Source organism: Pelophylax lessonae (assembly GCF_965119305.1).
Source record: "Pelophylax lessonae genome assembly, chromosome: 5".
Classification (NCBI taxonomy): Eukaryota; Metazoa; Chordata; class Amphibia; order Anura; family Ranidae; genus Pelophylax; species Pelophylax lessonae.
In genome coordinates, this window is record NC_138772.1 from 463,907,888 (window position 1) to 463,928,800 (window position 20,913).

At 41.2% G+C, this 20,913-nt stretch overlaps 1 protein-coding gene across 1 annotated transcript; it reads right to left on the reverse strand.

Moving 5' to 3' along the window:
- Positions 1-5,315: 5,315 nt before the first annotated feature.
- Positions 5,316-7,899, reverse strand: LOC309557154 (hemoglobin subunit alpha-3-like; the record flags this gene model as incomplete). The annotated part of the gene is made up of 3 exons (XM_082259810.1): positions 5,316-5,492; positions 7,024-7,228; positions 7,805-7,899. 3 exons carry the CDS (start codon positions 7,897-7,899, stop codon positions 5,364-5,366), a joined length of 429 nt encoding a protein of 142 aa, XP_082115936.1. The 3' UTR covers positions 5,316-5,363.
- Positions 7,900-20,913: the final 13,014 nt, after the last annotated feature.

Sequence of the window (20,913 nt, forward strand, 5' to 3'; positions counted from 1 at the left end):
CAAACCGAACTTTTGAATCCCTATTTATCACCCTTCTGTGCAAAACTATTTTAAATAATGTGCTTAATCACTTCTGGACTGGAAGGATTTGCCCCCTTAATGACCAGGCCATTTTTTGCAATTCGGCACTGCGTTACTTTAACGGACAATTGCGCGGTCGTGTGACACTGTACCGAAATAAAATTTATGTCCTTTTTTTCCCACAAGTAGAGCTTTCTTTTGGTGGCATTTGGTCACCTGTGTGATTTTTATTTATTGTGCTATAAAAAAAAATTGTGACAATTCCGAAAAAAAAAAAAACAACAACAATATTTTTCACTTTTTGCTATTCCCAAAAAAAAAAAAAAAAAAAGGCCAATTTGTATTCTGTTACATATTTTTGGTAAAAAAAAAATCCCAATAAGCATATTTTGATTGGTTTGCCCAAGGTTAATCACGTCTACAAACTAGGGGAAAGATTTATGACTTTTTTTTTTACTAGTAATGGCATCGATCAGCGGTTTTTAGCGGGACTGCGACATTGCGGTGGACAGATCGAACCCCTAACTGACATTTTTGACACTTTTGGGGGGACCAGTGACATTACTACAGTAATCAGTGCTAAAAATATGCACTGTTACTGTAATAATGACACTGGTAGGGAAGTGGTTACCCCCAGGGGCAATCAAAGGGTTAGGTGTGATTGTAGGGGAGTGATTTCTAACTGTATGGGTGAGGGACCTGTGAAATGAACACCGAGACCTGTGATCCCAAATAGGAGGATCACAGGCACTCTATGTTCATTTCAGAGAGAACAACAGTCTGCTGTGTGGCGCATGCTCGCCCCCAGGAGCGCTCCCGTGGACTGCCGTACCTGCGCAGCCAAGACAGCCAGCCAGCTCGGCAAGTGGTAAATGTCTATCAACCATACCAGTCTTCCTCTCAATCTAAAAACTGAAAAGTATAAATCCATTCAAATGCCACTTTAACTATCCTGTGTGCTGGAAATGAAATGCTTTTTGTTCCTCCTAAAAATGGCTTGGTAATGTTAAGGGCTGTGCAGCCCTTTTTTCCCTATAAACCTGTAGACTCCTATAGAAACTTAGAGCTGGATTTATACGTTTTGCCCCCTAGGCCTACTGTTGTGGGCCACCGCTTTTCTATCAAATTTTATTGGCTAGACTAAAACTGGCCATACACACGTATATTTCTAACAGATTTCACTCCAAACAGCACAGCACATTTACCCAACCAACTATTTAATTCTGACAGCTGGTGCCTGCAGCTGTCAAAATACCAGAACAATGACTGCAGCTGATTGGCTTTGGTTGTAATTGGTGTTAAGAAGACCCAGAATCGGTAATATGTTATTACACAATACATTGTACCGCAATCAAGAATGTTCTGTAGGGGCAGAAGCAAACAAGACCTAGCCAGATTGCACTGTCATTGTACATGGAATCATTTTACTAACAATCAGCAACATGATTTATGGTGTAACTCCTCTGGCATATTTTAGCCCAACCAACAGCCTATGTTGTTTATGCAGAAACCGGGCCCTGAAAATATTTTCCAAATATATTATGTGTGTATAAGATATAAATCCAAAACAAATCAGTTTACCTACTATTCTTAAACCAAAACCAAAATCAAATGGGTCGTGTTGAAGCATTAGAGCATAGAATGTAGAGATAAGAGTAAGTCTGACCATACACTATACAATCTGATTGTACAATCTCTTTAAGAACTACCATCAACAGTGTAGTACGAGAGTCTGTATGATTTGATACTATTTGAATTGATTCTTTAGTTTTGTTCTCATATTACATCGTTTTGGGAACTCTAAAGCAGCTTGTACAATCACATTGTATAGTGCATTAGCAGCTTAAAGTGGTAGTAAAGTCCGCTTGGTGATTTTTACCAACAGGTAGGCCTATATTAAGGTCAACTGTAGATAAAATGCATATCTCATTAACAGGCACTGCTTAGGAGATATTCACACTGGATGCAGCCAGTGATGTCACCGGTGAATATGCTCTGAAGGTCCGTTATACCACGTGGAACCCTCAGCACCGTGCCCAAACCAAGGAACCGAACCCAGAAAGAAGAACGAAGAAAGATCGGCGAGCCTGAGAAGGAATCCACCAGCGGCGGAAGTACACCATAGAGCAGGGGTGTCAAACTGGAGGCCCTCTACCTGTTGCGGAACTACAAGTCCCATCATGCCTCAGCTGTGGGAGTCATGCTTGTAACTGTCAGCCTTGCCATGCCTTATGGAACTTGTAGTTCCACAACAGCTGGAGGGCTGCCAGTTTGACACCTGTGCCATAGAGAATACCGAGGACCAGATGATCCCAGCAGTCTCTATGACTCTCTATGATGGATGCCCGGCCTGGCAGTTTTAAATTCTGCTGTGATCTAGGCTGAATAGCCGAGATCATTTTTTTTTTATTTTTTTATCTTAGGCTTTCTAGCCTGTAGGAGAGATCTGAGGTCTTATTGACCCCAGATCTCGCCATAAAGAGGACCTGTCATGCCCTATTCCTATTACAAGGGATGTTTACATTCCTTGTAATAGAAATAAAAGTGATAAAAAAAAAAAAATAATTAAAGGGAAGGTGTAAAAATAAAAAAATAAAAATAAAATAAACAATAAAAAAAAAAAAAAATGTAAAGTGCCCCCGTCCCTGCCTATTGGCACGCAGAAGTGAACGTATATGAATGTCGTGCCCACATATGTAAACGGCGTTTAATCCACACATGTGAGGTATCACCACGAACTTTACAGTGAGAGCAATAATTCTAGGCACAACCTCCTCTTTAACTAAATAGGTAACCTGTAAAACTTTTTAATGCGTTGCCTATGGAGATTTTTAAGTACCGAATTTTGGCGCCATTCCACGAGAGTGCGCAATTTTAAAGCGTAACGTGTTGGGTATATACATAAAGAAAAGGTGGTGCTGCGCTATTCAAAAAATCAATGTGCTAGATCCCTATTTAGGGTTAATGGTATAATAACAGCATAGTGGGTGTAGTTTAAATAATAAGGTGTAATTAGTAGTAGTTAATATGTGTATAGAGATGACTAGAATAAATTGTGAAAAGTGCCAGAAATACACAGTTAATAAAATACAAGAGAGTAGAAAACTATGTCCAAAAATGTCATAGGTACAGCTCAGTAAGTAGAGCACAATAAATAAAGAAGGTGATAAATAACAAAGTGTTCAATCACATTAATACAAATATCAGGAATATTAAGGTGCTAGTTTGTAAGCATGGACACTGAATACAAGTATTTTTTGAAAACAGGTAATGAATCTTCTAATTATACTTCATTGATAATGGCAGAAAAAAAGCTCTCATAAACGACCAACAAAAAAAAAAAAAAAGGGAGGTAAAAGCAAGTGTTCTCTTGAAAACAAATAGTGTTGGGACTAATAAATAAACCCAGGGATTAAAGACAGCAGCCGAAGATAATTCCGCGTAGTCGTACTCCTCTGGGTATTATCAGAGTGGCATATTACTTAGTAAAACAAGTCCGTGAGTGCAATTCAAAAGGGGTTATGTGGCCAAGGTACCCTCCAACTGTCTCTCAGAGAGGAAAGGTGGGGGACTCTCAGTGAATATTCCACGAGGGGGGGGGGATGTGGATGAATCCTGGAAAAGTATAGCTGTGCTACCAGCTTACCTTACTGCTGTAAGGTAACAGTATAAAACCTGGTGCCCCAGCGGGTCTGTGCTTTACAAATATTCTTGCTTGCTCCACATTGCTCCAGGGGATGCTTTCTGTGGTTAATATATTCTTTAATCCTGGCAGTGGTCGGTGCTCCCGAAGGCAGGTATAAGGAGAATAAAGGACTCCAATAGTGTAATAAAGTTTTGGATAAAATTAATTAAAGAGAAAGGCTAAAAAACTCACATTCAATCAAAGCTGCCAAGCGGCATACAGCTCATAAAAGGTTGGCCGGTCCTCCAGCAACTAATCTAATGCTATCAGCTGCCCTACGCGTGTCGTCACTGTCACATGACTTCATCAGGGGATGATACACCTTTTCCAAATATGGCACTGGTTGTTTTTGTGAGTTCACTGGTGCACAGGTAGCAAACATTATTATCAATATTATTATTATTTATATATATTTTGTTATTCATTTGTCTATATTATTATTATTATAGATAATAGCAAACATTTTGGTTTTCCTATATCTCATGAAAAAGCAGTATACCCCCATGAAACACGTTGTGGTTTTGGCTCCCTTGAACATCCCAACTTTTTTCATTTATTGTTGAATCCCTATGTCAACCAATGTATTGATGTATTGGTACATGTATCCATATACTTTAGCTTGGGATATGTGGGGGGGGGGGGGGGGGGTAATTTCATACACAGGGAGGATGTCTTCCTGCTAATACAATCTGCACAGGATAATTTTTAATGTTGTACTGTCGTCTCATATAAGAGCGTATATAGTATATAAATTGAAATCTGTGGATTAATAAACCTATGTTATTTTAAGTAGTTTATACTTGTTGTGGGCACCTTTTAATGTCAGTTTTTAAGACTCTGTTTATTGGCTATTTGGGAAGTGGTGCCATGTAACACATTATCCACACACCATCCTAATAAGGTAGAACAGGGAAGGGTTCAAATCCATATCAATTTCTTTTTTGTCTGCATTTTATTGGGGAGATTTAATTTTACTGCTTGTATCAGAGAGGCAATCTCACTAAACTAAGGAGAACTTCCATCTGACACAGCTGTCATCAGAACAAGCATGCCCATTGGAAGATTTTTTCTCACCTCTGCTATGGTGACAATTCTAAAAGGTTGATTTTCCCTTCACTTTCTGTTCTGCTGATAATAATTGCTAGGGCACATAGAAAGGGGAATCTCCCCATTGGGGACACAGACAGCAACAAAAACTTGACAAGGATTTTAACCCCTCACTATGGTTTTCAAAAAATTGAAGAAATACATTTTGGCTATGCACACACTTAATTTTCATCAAAATGTATACATTGTAGAGGTAAAAGCTTGCAGGGCATTAAGTCTTATTAAACTGTGTCAAATCAATATCAGTCCTGCAAATCCATATTCACTCTTAATATCCAATCAGATTAGATATACAGTATTTATTTTTTTTTATTAACCCATAACCTGGTTTGATTTTTTTTTTTAAAAAGGCACATGCTTTAATATTTGTAGTAATATCAGATCATCAAATAGCAAAACATATTAATAATACAGTTGAGGCAGAAATGAAAAATATATTGGGCTTTATTCAAGAGTACAATACATATATAGAAATGGGCCCAAAGAATTCCCCATTGCACATTGTTTTACTTGCTGTAATTACTGATGTAGCCTGTTATGCAGGATGGATTTATCTGTACTTGGAGGTGAGGACTGCAGAGACTAGAGCAAGGAATTTGTCCCAGGCAGTCTGAACATCGGGAGTGAAATCACCAGGGAAGTGAGTAGCCAAGACCACCTGGATAACGTGAGACAGCAACTGCAAAGAGAAATAGAGAATATATATAACTATTTTTGTGTATATTTAATAAGGAAAGTAATGTTTGAACTGCTTTAAACCAGTTTTTGCTTCCCTGGGTTGCAGTGTTTACATTGTGCAAATTATACAAATTAGACAAATTATAGACAAATTATCTTTGTGAACCTATACACACCTACTGTATATTATTTATTAAGGACAGTAATGTTTAAACTGCTGTGAAATAATAGTATACAATGTACTTAAATACACGCACACACTTATCATAGGTTGAACTGGATGGACTGGTGTCTTTTTTCAACCTCACTATGTAACTATGAATGTATCTGGTGGAAGGTATTCTTCTCTAATCAGGGGACACAATACTCCCATACCTTGACCCTACATTATCCTCTATGGAATGGTGAATGTAAACATACATATGTCCATTTACACCCGCCAACATCCAATATGATCTGCTAAAAACAGACTGATGGGGATTCGTTCCAGCAGATTGGATCAGATAGCAGCCAGGTGTAAACAGACCTCCCATAGAGGAGAGCGTGGTGTGCCTGTGTCTGCTCTGCATAAGTGGACTGGACATGGAACAGCCATCCACCAGCTTAGCGGAGGTTAGAAGACAGATTCCCCCGCTGAGCAAGCAGACTCCTAGCAGAGTCCACCCCTTGTGAAAGGAGCCTTACTCTGCAAAAATTAAATGCAGAGAATAATCTTGCCAGGCCCAAATCTAGAAATTTTTTGAGAAGTCAGAAGTAGCAACTTCTAAATTCATGTCATGACAGTTTTCCTAAAAATTTACACAGATTTCTCAGTATATTTGCCACTTAAAGTGTTATTAAACTCAGGAGCCTGCATTCACTATATCTGATCTCCCACAGTACACAGAGCATGGAAATGCAATTATTATAGTAAATATAAACTGCTAAATACCTTTTCTCATCAGCAGTATATAGCAGTCTTGTGACTTCTATCAGTGTCTGTTTAAAGCTTGTAGGAGGAGTTTTCATTCTACTCTGACTGTCCTATGAGGCTGCAGAACCCTTGGTTCTCTGTCTGGACAGTGTTGATTGGCCCTGTGCTGATCACATGCACTCTCCCAAGAAAAGAAACTATCTAGCAATGCACACCACACTGAGCATGTGCAGGGTGATTCCAAAGGCTCTGTTCTATCAGGAGATGGATTGGGGACAGTGGAAGAAGGAGAGGATCAGGGAAGACTGGATAAACAGCCTTTTTTGCACAATGCAGAGGATTAACCCATTTGGTTCCACAGCAAGTTTAACAAACATGCTTTACTGTATATGCAGACTGATTTTTCTGTTGTGGGTTTAGTAACACTTTAAGTTTAAATACTATATTATTTTAACTCATTTAAGCCCAAGGTATTTTGTCTACCTGAATCACGTTTATCTTATTACCACCAGAGTTTCAAGACTATATAATGCTGCAAACACATTTAAACATTTTAAACATGTTGTCCACCCTAATCAAGTAATCTTATTATTGTATAATAATATTTAGTAGAACTCACTGCAAAGTTTCCTGGATCCACTCTTAGGTTGTAGGCGTGCAGGTCACTGAGGGTGGACAGGTTGCCAGCAACGTCATCCAGGTGATTGGCTGCACCTGCAAGAGCATTCATAATCTTTCCACCATGTGTCTTGAGGTCAGCAGAGCCAGGGGTCAGGTCAAAGTGGGTGAAATAAGTTTTGGTTTGGGGAAAGCTAAGGAAAAGCCTAATAGAGAATAAAACAACAACAAACAGAAGTTAATATACGTAATATGATGTGTGTATATATATATATTTATACAGTGTATACTTTTCTTTTTGGTGGGGGGAAGAGGCAAATTTTGTGTTCCTGATTCCTGATGTCCTGATGGTAAAGCTAGCAGAAGAACGTTTCTGTCCTTCAAAAAATTGGCCTGAGACATAACGATCTACTTGTTTCATGGCTTGACGGAAACTGTTTGCAAACAAATGCTTTATCATGTATGATACATAAAATATCAGTAGTAGCAATTTCTAATTACCTAAAACTTTCTCTCTATTTAAAGCTTAATCTGAAAACTTTTAGTTATTTAGAGATGGGACAGGTTGTAAATTCCATCAGTAGTATTTTATCTTTTTAAAAAAAGCAATACACATGTATGATAGAACTGGACTGACTTATCCCATGTAATAAGAACGTTTTCAGTTTAACTTGTTATATTAGTCTAAGTATTCTTGCACTGTTATGATGGACATCCAGTTGAAAATGCACACTGTCCTCATCTACTGTATATAAAAATATCCAAAAATAAAAGAAGCTTACCTGGTCAAAGCCTCAGCACCAAGATCACTGGCCTGAGAGACAATTTTGCCCACCAGGGAAAGCACAGCGGCCTTCTCACTAGCAGATAGACTCATTGTGATGATCAAGAGTTGGTGCAGGAAGCCTTAGATAAGTTTGGCAACTTGGCAAGAAAATATCCAACTTTAAAATGAAGATCTTGCCAGTTTTTAAAGGCTTGGGATACAATTCACGATGGTCAAGATGCATTCCCATTGGCTGTAACTACATACCACCCTTTAAAACTGACTTATCATTTGAACCATACTTGCTGTATTTGCTGATTTAAAGTAAGCATCTTATCACTATATGTTGATTACAAAGCACATCTACTACCTTTGTGTTTACTGAGCTATTCTGTTCAGTTGAATGCAATAAATTACATTGCATTACACATATATTTTAAATGTACCCAATTAAATAGCATTTTCAAGGTAAAAATGACAGTTGTGATACATTTTTTGGAAAAAAAAAATGATAGTTGTGATTGTATTCATTAACGTTTTGTCCATTCTTCACCCTTCTAGGGGTTAAGAATACCAGTCAAGTATAGTTATAACATAAAACAATCACACATTTTGGACTATCATAATTCTGCTCTATATTTGTTACTGCAAATGAGTAACAATATTTCCTTTCTTGTATGGGATTATTTTGGACCCTAATGTATGCTGCAGAGAAACACTGGCTAAATGCACTTGATTTTTTAGTTTATTTTTGGGTGTAACTTAAATACTCGTACATATAGTACAAAGTTTTATATAGAAGCACACATGGGTCTTGGAGAAGAGATATGTCAAAGCACTTGCATTTTACTGTCAATGCTTTAATGGAGCTCATTCTGACTTTGTCAAGACACCAGACAGCAATGGACCACCCATAATTTGCAATATGACATATTAAAGTAACAAGAATTGTGCTACGGTAACAAGGAGCCATGAATGAAACATAACAAAGTAGCCACCCCATGTGTCCCATAAATTAACAAAATGTTACAAATAGTGTTGAGCGAACACGGACTGTATTATTCGTGTTCGTACCGAATAATTGGATTTTTGTTACCCGAACACGGACACTTTACTGTATGTTCGGGTAAAAAATCCGTGTTCGGTCGTTTTATTTCCGGGTTTTGCATGTTTTGGCGCTCTTTTCATGGCGGGCTTTCAACAGCCAATCAACAATCGTTTAACTGGTGTGCCTTAAGCTATCCCAACCATGCCTGCAAATGTATGAGTAGCTGTGATTGGCCGTCTGAAGCATGTAACCAAGTCTTTATAAGTTCGAGGCAGCCGCAGCGGCGTCATTCTGCTGCTTAGCTCAGGGACAGAGCACACATACGTGCTGGCTGCTGATTAGGGAAAGACAGGCAGGGAAAACAAATTGGTGTCCGGATAGAATTTAGGGTCAGGTCGGAGTGTTTAGGCAGGGCGAGTTGTAGGCATTTTAGGGATAGAGTCTGCTGAATTATAGGGTCAGTGTGTTCTACAAACTACAATCGATATTGCTGTGTGGGGTGGGGTCTGCACTTAATCCTGATCTACGATCTCTTCTCAATCCTGTTAGGGAGAGGCTGCTGCTGAATTATAGGGTCAGTGTGTTCTACAAACTACAATCGATATTGCTGTGTGGGGTGGGGTCTGCACTTAGTCCCGATCTACGATCTCTTCTCAATCCTGTTAGGGAGAGGCTGCTGCTGAATTTTAGGGAAAGTGTGTTCTACAAACTACAATCGATATTGCTATGTGGTGTGGGATAGGAGATAGGCAGGTGTCAGTGATCCACATCCATTTTTCTGTGTGTGGGCTGCAGTGAACACAATCTTTTTGGGGTGCAGTGAACACAATCTTTGTGGGGTGCAGTGAACAAAATCTTTGTGGGGTACAGTGAACACAATATTTGTGGGGTACAGTGAACACAATCTTTGTGGGGTACAGTGAACAAAATCTTTGTGGGGTACAGTGAACACAATCTTTGTGGGGTGCAGTGAAGACAATCCTTGTGGGGTGCAGTGCAGACAATCCTTGTGGGGTGCAGTGAACAAAATCTTTGTGGGGTGCAGTGAACACAATCTTTGTGGGGTACAGTGAACACAATCTTTGTGGGGTGCAGTGAAGACAATCCTTTTGGGGTGCAGTGAACACAATCTTTGTGGGGTACAGTGAACACAATCTTTGTGGGGTGCAGTGAACAAAATCTTTGTGGGGTACAGTGAACACAATCTTTGTGGGGTACAGTGAACACAATATTTGTGGGGTGCAGTGAAGACAATCCTTTTGGGGTGCAGTGAACACAATCTTTGTGGGGTACAGTGAACACAATCTTTGTGGGGTGCAGTGAAGACAATCCTTGTGGGGTGCAGTGAAGACAATCCTTGTGGGGTACAGTGAACACAATCTTTGTGGGGTGCAGTGAAGACAATCCTTTTGGGGTGCAGTGAACACAATCTTTGTGGGGTGCAGTGAACAAAATCTTTGTGGGGTACAGTGAACACAATCTTTGTGGGGTACAGTGAACAAAATCTTTGTGGGGTACAGTGAACACAATCTTTGTGGGGTGCAGTGAAGACAATCCTTGTGGGGTGCAGTGAAGACAATCCTTGTGGGGTGCAGTGAACAAAATCTTTGGGGGGCACAGTGAACACAATCTTTGTGGGGTACAGTGAACACAATCTTTGTGGGGTGCAGTGAAGACAATCCTTTTGGGGTGCAGTGAACACAATCTTTGTGGGGTACAGTGAACACAATCTTTGTGGGGTGCAGTGAAGACAATCCTTGTGGGGTGCAGTGAAGACAATCCTTGTGGGGTACAGTGAACACAATCTTTGTGGGGTGCAGTGAAGACAATACTTTTGGGGTGCAGTGAACACAATCTTTGTGGGGTGCAGTGAAGACAATCCTTGTGGGGTGCAGTGAAGACAATCCTTGTGGGGTGCAGTGAACAAAATCTTTGGGGGGTACAGTGAACACAATCTTTGTGGGGTACAGTGAACACAATCTTTGTGGGGTGCAGTGAAGACAATCCTTTTGGGGTCCAGTGAACACAATCTTTGTGGGGTACAGTGAACACAATCTTTGTGGGGTGCAGTGAAGACAATCCTTTTGGGGTGCAGTGAACACAATCGTTGTGGGGTACAGTGAACACAATCTTTGTGGGGTGCAGTGAAGACAATCCTTGTGGGGTGCAGTGAAGACAATCCTTGTGGGGTACAGTGAACACAATCTTTGTGGGGTGCAGTGAAGACAATCCTTTTGGGGTGCAGTGAACACAATCTTTGTGGGGTGCAGTGAACAAAATCTTTGTGGGGTACAGTGAACACAATCTTTGTGGGGTACAGTGAACAAAATCTTTGTGGGGTACAGTGAACACAATCTTTGTGGGGTGCAGTGAAGACAATCCTTGTGGGGTGCAGTGAAGACAATCCTTGTGGGGTGCAGTGAACAAAATCTTTGGGGGGTACAGTGAACACAATCTTTGTGGGGTACAGTGAACACAATCTTTGTGGGGTGCAGTGAAGACAATCCTTTTGGGGTGCAGTGAACACAATCTTTGTGGGGTACAGTGAACACAATCTTTGTGGGGTGCAGTGAAGACAATCCTTGTGGGGTGCAGCGAAGACAATCCTTGTGGGGTACAGTGAACACAATCTTTGTGGGGTGCAGTGAAGACAATCCTTTTGGGGTGCAGTGAACACAATCTTTGTGGGGTGCAGTGAAGACAATCCTTGTGGGGTGCAGTGAAGAAAATCCTTGTGGGGTGCAGTGAACAAAATCTTTGGGGGGTACAGTGAACACAATCTTTGTGGGGTACAGTGAACACAATCTTTGTGGGGTGCAGTGAAGACAATCCTTTTGGGGTGCAGTGAACACAATCTTTGTGGGGTACAGTGAACACAATCTTTGTGGGGTGCAGTGAAGACAATCCTTTTGGGGTGCAGTGAACACAATCTTTGTGGGGTACAGTGAACACAATCTCATACTTCTGAAGATTTGAGGGTGCTGCCTGTTTCATCCTCCTCCTCCTCATCCATCCTTTTAGGGGTACAAACAATAGTAATTGGGGCCTAGTGTGCTTCTGTACGTGTGAAAAACATACACTTTTTTTTGATCATATTTCCTTTTCCGCTATTCAATAAAAACCTTTGGGGATCAATTAAATTGCGGGATAGTCTGTGTCGGTACGTGTGAGATCCACCTTTCCAAGTTTTTGGGGTTCATCTCATACTTCTGAAGCTTTGAGGGTGCTGCCTGTTCCATACTCCTCCTCCTCCTCATCCATCCTTTTAGGTGTACAAACAATAGTAATTGGGGCCTAGTGTGCTTCTGTACGTGTGAGATACATACACTTTTTTTGATCATATTTCCTATTCGCTATTCAATAAAAACCTTTGGGGATCAATTAAATTGCGGAATAGTCTGTGTCGGTACGTGTGAGATCCACCTTTCCAAGTTTTTGGGGTTCATCTCATACTTCTGAAGCTTTGAGGGTGCTGCCTGTTCCATACTCCTCCTCCTCCTCATCCATCCTTTTAGGTGTACAAACAATAGTAATTGGGGCCTAGTGTGCTTCTGTACGTGTGAGATACATACACTTTTTTTGATCATATTTCCTATTCCGCTATTCAATAAAAACCTTTGGGGATCAATTAAATTGCGGGATAGTCTGTGTCGGTACGTGTGAGATCCACCTTTCCAAGTTTTTGGGGTTCATCTCATACTTCTGAAGCTTTGAGGGTGCTGCCTGTTCCATACTCCTCCTCCTCCTCATCCATCCTTTTAGGTGTACAAACAATAGTAATTGGGGCCTAGTGTGCTTCTGTACATGTGAGATACATACACTTTTTTTGATCATATTTCCTATTCCGCTATTCAATAAAAACCTTTGGGGATCAATTAAATTGCGGAATAGTCTGTGTCGGTACGTGTGAGATCCACCTTTCCAAGTTTTTGGGGTTCATCTCATACTTCTGAAGCTTTGAGGGTGCTGCCTGTTCTATACTCCTCCTCCTCCTCATCCATCCTTTTAGGTGTACAAACAATAGTAATTGGGGCCTAGTGTGCTTCTGTACGTGTGAGATACATACACTTTTTTTGATCATATTTCCTATTCCGCTATTCAATAAAAACCTTTGGGGATCAATTAAATTGCGGGATAGTCTGTGTCGGTACGTGTGAGATCCACCTTTCCAAGTTTTTGGGGTTCATCTCATACTTCTGAAGCTTTGAGGGTGCTGCCTGTTCCATACTCCTCCTCCTCCTCATCCATCCTTTTAGGTGTACAAACAATAGTAATTGGGGCCTAGTGTGCTTCTGTACGTGTGAGATACATACACTTTTTTTGATCATATTTCCTATTCCGCTATTCAATAAAAACCTTTGGGGATCAATTAAATTGCGGGATAGTCTGTGTCGGTACGTGTGAGATCCACCTTTCCAAGTTTTTGGGGTTCATCTCATTAGGCATGCATGGCTGCACCCTTCCTCCTCTGGGTGCATGCCAAGGCACGGCCCTTAAGGCCCTTCAAAATCCTCAGCACCAAGACCATGATGCTCTTAATCCGGCCCTGGTCCTCCTCCACCGCCGCTTCCACCTACACCGCCCATAGGTGTGCGCAGCCTATTGCATTAGGGTGTGCACCCCAAAGTTGAAATACACATGCATGTGTTTGCCTACATGTACATGGCCCCGATACATTACTCTCCCTGCTGGCAAAGAGAAATAGAGCAGAGCAGGTCCGAGGGAGATCTTTCCCATCTCCTCACTGGCAAACAGAGCGATAATGCTATGTGCCCTAGGTGATTAGGGTGTGCCCAGGTACACCCGGCACACCCTGTGCGCACGCCTATGACACCGCCACATCCACCACCACCTCAACCTCCCTCCTACTCCATATGGGCCTCGTCCTTCAGAGATGAAGAACATTGTTTTATTTTTCTGTTTTTTTTTTGTTGTTTTAAGTTATTTCCCTATCCACATTTGCCATGCTCTTAACTACGTTTTGCTGCCATTTGCAGCACTCTAGCCCTTTCCATTGGTGTTTTAGAGCCATTTTAGTGCCTTAAAGTTCGGGTCCCCATTGACTTCAATGGGGTTCCGTGTCCGGGAAAAGTTCGGTAAAAGTCCGGGACACGGACCCGGACTTTTTTTTAAAGTTCGGCCGAACCCGTCGAACACGGACATCTAGGTGTCCGCTTAACCCTAGTTACAAAGCAAATAACAACATAAAAGAGGTTAGAAATACACACAAGTGCATGAAGTATGAATAAGTACTTCACACCAGTTAGGAGACATCCGAGAACTCACATGAGCAAATGTAGATGAGGAATAGTGGTGAAAACCTAGAGACTAACACCATTAGAGAAATAGTATACCATCACAAACAAAAGGGAGTGGGTATGGAAACCAAATAAAAGCAATCAATGGGAAAATGAGTTGGACACCAATATTGCCACCCAGTGGAATTGTGCCCAGCCTGCACCATCAGTACCAGGAAAGTCCTCAGATCGTTCTTGCGCAGCTGCCAATACAATCACTGTGATGCAATCAATGAAAGATATAGCTAGGTAGAAGTTGAAGGTGGAAAGATTTGGACTGTGATTGGAGTAAAGAAAGGTAACATATTGGAGGAAAAAAGACTTTCACTAACAGGATCAAAATGCAGTGAGGCATACAGTGCCCATCTTAAAACATAAAACTATATTGTATCACATCACACAAGAAAACTCAATCAAAGCTTGCACATAAATGGTAAAATATGACATTACATAACAGTAAGCACGTATCGGGGAAACCCCTAAAGAGATCAAGGTCAGAATTCAAAAGAGAGCCAGCGAACAATTTACAACCCAGTCAAGGAGCATATATACCACTAAGAGTTTCACCCATCATTTTTCCTAAAAGCAGGGTGAAAAAGACACCAATAAGGTTATTATGTCTCTTAGGGGCCAAAGTTTATAGTAAATGGACCCACTGACTTTCCTTTCATAACAGCAAGCAATGGTGGTCTCCCCTCTCCAGATAAGGGAGGGGCATGGGCAATCAACATGTGCTTAAAAGTTACTATTGAGTGATTTGGATCCAAATAGTGCCACACAACCGGTTGGTTAGAAGTTTGGGAAGCAATTGCCTGGTGGATGGCTGATCCATGGTTGTTCTACAGATTCCTGAAGGGAGTAATAGTCTTGCTGATACTGTACAGACTGAAGGGACAGTGAAGCACATATACTATATATTCTGATGTTCAGGGAACATGTGATAAAATCTGGATATTGGTAACAATGAGGTTTACCAGTAGTGAGTCAGATGGATGTTTTAATCATATGAGGTAGTTCCAAATGCATCAGGAGGCCTTTGTTTGCTAGAACCATTGGCCAACAGGAATAGACCACATCCTTCACTGTATGTCATGACAACTGCTTCCTGGACTTCTAACCAAGAGGGCGTAACACTTTGTGGAGCAAAATCGCTCTATACTGGAGGTTGACAACCCATCGACCCATCATCTGGCCACAATTGATGAGTATATTGCATCTCTACCTTGTGGACCCCGGGTCTAAACTGCTCCTCCAACATATGCAGTGAGGCGCAGGGAAGGAACATACCTAATGTACAAGGATGATCCCAATCAATTGTAGTGCAGAGGCTCCCCTGTGCTCTGGTAAGCTTTGGGACGGAGCCAATGACATTATCCATGATCCAGGAAGTGTACAGCAATGTTTTGGGCTCCTTAAGAGGCCAGAGTCCACCTGCACATGCTTTTATCTGTGTGCACCATTTTGTGCACTTTTAAATGTGAGTGTATTTAAAAAAAACTTTTAATAAATCTTTTGAAAGTTTTTCATGGTTAATTTGCACAATGATGGTTCCTTTCTTGTTCCTTTGAGCACATGTACCTAACCTTTAAGGAGTGTATATATATATATATATATATATATATATATATATATATATACACCAGCTGACCTTCCAAGCCTCATCTTAGTGATGTACCCAGTGGAGGAATATCAGGATATGAGTTGGTCCCAACTCAAAAAGGACGATGCTCTATAGACTTATATTAATTAGGTCCAATCTTTGAGGTGAGCTGCCACCTTATTAGTAAAGGATTCATGCGGTGTGATAAACAGCATCCAATCACTGCATGTAAAGGAGAAGTGCACTCTATCATGCACACACTCAATATACACTAAATTACCAAAAGTATTGGGACACCTGCCTTTACACGCACATGAACTTTAATGGCATTCCAGTCTTAGTCTGTAGGGTTCAATATTGAGTTGGCCCACCCTTCGCAGCTATAACAGCTTCAACTCTTCTGGGAAGGCTGTCCACAGGTTTAGGAGTATGTCTACGGGAATGTTTGACCATTTTCCAGAAGCGCATATGTAAGGTCAGGTACTGATGTGGATGAGAAAAAATGGCTCACAGTCTCCGCTCTAACTCATCCCAAAGGTGTGTATCGGGTTGAGGTCAGGACTATGTGCAGGCCAGTCAAGTTCCTCCACCCTCAACTCACTCATCCATGTCTTTATGGACCTTGCTTTTGTGCACTGGTACGTAGTCATGATGGAACAGAAAAGGACCATCCCCAAACTGTTCCCACAAAATTGGGAGCATGAAATCATCCAAAATGTCTTGGTATGCCATAGCCTTAGGAGTTCCCTCCTCTGAAACTAAGGGGCCAAGCCCAACCCCTGAAAAACAGCCCCACACCATAATCCCCCCCCCCCACCACCAAATGATTTGGACCAATGTAAAACCCCAGGTCCAAGACATCCAAGACATCCAAGACATGGATGAGTGAGTTTGGGGACGGTGGGGGGGGGAGGAACTTGACTGGCCTGCACAGAGTCCTGACCTCAACCCGATGCAACACCTTTGGAATAAATTAGAGCACAGACTGCAAGCCCCGCCTTCTCGTCCAATATCATTGCCTGACCTCACAAATGCGCTTCTGGAAGAATGGTCAAACATTTCCAGAGACACACTCCTAAATCTTGTGGACAGTCTTCCCAGAAGAGTTGAATCAGTTATAGCTGCAAAGGGTGGGCCAACTCAATACTGAACTCTACGGACTAAGACTGGGATGCCAGTAAAGTTCATGTGCGTGGAAAGGCAGGTGTCCCAATACTTTTGGTAATATAGTGTATGTGAATTGTTGCACAGAATTACAGGATAGATGTATGGACACTTACTATATTTACTTTGAGTTTTGCTAACCACCAGAAGGGTGTCACTTACACTCACCAGCCAATTTTTCAGGTACACCTTGCTAGTACCAGGTTGGGCCCCCTTTGCCTTCAGAACTGCCTTAATTCTTTATGGCATAGATTCAACAAGGTGTTGCGAACATTCCTCAGAGATTTTGATCTATATTGACATGATAGAATCACGCAGTTGCTACAGATTGTCAGCTTCACATCCACAATGCAAATCTCCTGTTCCAGCACATCCCAAAGGTGCTCTAATAAACTGAGATCTGGTGACTGTGGAGGCCATTGGAGTACAGTCAACTCATTACCATGTTCAAGAAACCAGTTTTAGATGATTTGAGCTTTGTGACATGGTACAATATCTGGCTGGAAGGAGCCGCCAGAAGATGGGTACACTGTAGTCATAAAGGGATTGACATGGTCAGCAACAATACTCAGGTAGGCTGTGGCGTTTAAACAATGCTTAATTGGTACAAAGGGGCCCAAAGTGTGCAAAGAAAATATCCCCCACACCATTACACCACCACCTGCTGTTAATACAAGGCAGGATGGATCCATGCTTTTATGTTTCACACCAAACTCTTGCTCCAACAAACATGTCACGTTCAAAGTTATTTAAATGCTCTTTTTTCCTTATTCTTATGCTTGGTTTGAACTTCAGCAAGTCATCTTCAACACGTCTAGATGCATAGAGTTGCTGCCATGTAATTGGCTGATAAGAAATTTGTAGCCTGTGAGTGTATATCGTCATACAATTTTTGCAATACCATGTATGCACATGTATACATGTATGTATTTAAGATATTTTATTTCATAATATTGCAATACTTGTATGCATTTTGGAAGGCATTTTTCACTGTACTTTATGATTGATTTCAATATTTTGCAGAGGGTGACGCCATTATTGTTGTATTGCATTTGTTTTTGCACGTTGCTTTTTTTTAGGGTTTTAGCTACACATTCAGGTGTTTTTTCTCTATAGTATCCATAGAGGGTGACAACATTATTACACATATCCCATACACTGGTTTGCAGCCCATTTAACCTCTAGAGGGATAATTATAATTTTTTTTTAAATAGTTGTTTGGTTTCACTGTGCAGTTTTTGTGGTGTGTATTCACACATATACTATTTTTTAGTGTTTATGTAATAATTTTGTATAGTGTGTTTTGCACTAATACTTTATGGTCACTTTATTGGTTTAGAGTAGTGCTGCATTGCCATTTTTTTTTGCTAATTAATTTAGAAAATGATATACTACCACCAGGGGGAGCCTGCTGATCATTGGATTGTGCTGTTATAATAAAGCATGTTTCTCAATCCTTCTGGTTCATAGTAAAAATTTGCAGATGCTGCATGTCCCCAGATGGGCAGATTAGCCAGGTCTGTGTGCCTCTCCCATGTGTATTGCCGAGGCTCCCCTGGGCTCCAGCAAAGCATCTGCACATTTTACTATAAACCAGAGAGATTAAGAAACATCATTTATTATAACATCACCATCCAGTGATTAGCGGGCTCCCCCTGTTGGTAGTATATCATTTTCTGTCTGATACTCTGTTGTCTTTGCAACCTCCTCTACAGGTGGTCAAGCGCTGGTCTCGACTCTCCTGTTGGGGGTTTCTTGATGTGTTAGTGGCAAACTTAATTTTCCCCCTTTTTACATTCTCCAGGCCTTGGCATTCCCAACACACAGTTGGGGGTCAAGATTTCACGGGACCTGTGCTTACCTAAATCCTTTACATGCACTTCCTAAAGAAGCCAGGATAGGGAAACATGTCGAAGAATAAGTGTGAAGGGATCTTATTTTTATCTATTGTACATCATCATATGGTCAAATTATTGTGTCAATGTTTTTAATGAATTTTGTAAATCCGTCCATTGCCCCTACTGACACTGCCCACTGCTCCATTGGCACTGTCCACTACCCTACTGACACCATCCACTGCTCTGACACTGTCCAGTGCTCTACTGACACTGTCCACTGCCCTACTCACACAATCCAATACCCTACTGAATATCCACTGCTTTACTGCCTACTTGCCATCCACGGCCCTACTGCCTACTGACTGTTTACTGCCCCTGCTGATGGTCCATTGCCCTACTGACACTGTCCACTGCCCTAATGACACCACCCACTGGCCTACTGATATTATCCACTGCTCAACTGACACCATTCACTACCCTACTGACCATCGGCTGTCCTACTGACACCATCCACTGCCCGACTAAGATACTGCCCACTGCCCTACTGACTGTTTACTGCCCCTGCTGATGGTCCACTGCCCTACTGACACTGTCCACTGCCCTACTGACACCATCCAACGCCCTTCTGACCGTCCACTGCTTTACTGGCTACTTACCATCCACTGCCTTACTGCCTACTGACTGTTTACTGCCCTTGCAGAGGGTCCACTGCCCTACTGACACTGTCCACTGCCCTAATGACACCACCCACTGACCTACTGACATTATTCACTGCTCAACTGACACCATTCACTACCCTACTGACCATCTGTTGTCCTACTGACACCATCCACTGCCCTACTGAGACATTGTCCACTACCCTACTGACCCCTATAGTCTTCCCTACAAACTGCGGACCCTGTTACACTGCCTTTCATGCTACTGACCTCTATACTCTGCCCTACATTCTGCAGCCAGGACAGAATTGAGGCCAGGTAAGCCAGAAACTAGTTGAGCAAATCAGCCTGCAGTAGCACTTTTTCTACCTTCGTGATGGACACCTGTATCAGACTTGCAGGGGTGACAAACTAAACATTAAACACAATAAATTGTGAATTAACGTGAATGCTGAATTTCTAATTGAAGCAACATTTTAAGATAGGCTAAGTTTATATTTTTACAGAGATGTTTGTTTTATTATATTTTGATTAGTTTTATTTATGCCATTCATACTATTTATTTGAGGCTTGCTAGTTCATTTATTTTCTAAAAAGCGAAAAAATAATAATATATAAAAAGGTGCAGAAGCCCTGAGATATTTGTTCTCCTTCATGTTGTTAAGGTAGATCTCCACCTTCCAAAGGTTGCCTAGCCCTGTTCTATATCGAATTTAAAATGCATGCTGATTGACCATGCTCTGCTTTATCTAGAGGGGTAACCATCACCTGCTGTTACAAAGAAAAGGCAGACAGATCCATAAAATACAAACTTAGGCTCCTAAAGGGATATGACTCTCATTCATTTAGAAATAATGGGCAGAACAGTTAGTGGTATATATGCTACTTGACTGGGTTGTAATCTGGTTGCTGGCTTTCATTACACTTGCTTGTACTGAATAAAACAAAAGCGTGCAAAGGCCTATTGCATTACTAACAGTATTTTATTAGAAAATTAAAAACCAAGAAAATGCTTCCTCATAATAGCTGCAGGCCTAAACAGTGATGTACTGTATATAAAGATGTATATAAAACACCCACGTAGCACTTGGTTTTAATTCCTTAATAAAATGCTATTGGTAATGTACTAGGCCTCTGCGCCCTTTTGTTTTATTCATGTTGTTTTAAGATTCCCCAGTCTGAAGAGGATGGCCTTGGTGCAGCTTACCAGTCTTGGATGAAGAGATTGGTGTACTTTTCCTATTTGTTGCTTTTACTTGATTTCCAAACCCACTCCCTTCGGTTTGGGATGGTATTATTCTTCTTAGTGTTGTTAGCCTGGAGGTTTCACCACTATTCCCCATCTGCAATTGCTCATGTGACTGAGCCCTTGGGTTTCTTCTATCTGATTAATTCATGTTCCGTGCACTTGTGTGTATTCCTTAAATTTGTACACTGTTAATATTTTTGTTCATATATTTGCTAGGCTGTTATTCCCATTTATGGCACACAAGGGGTGACCAGTGCTTGTGCTTTTTTTTTT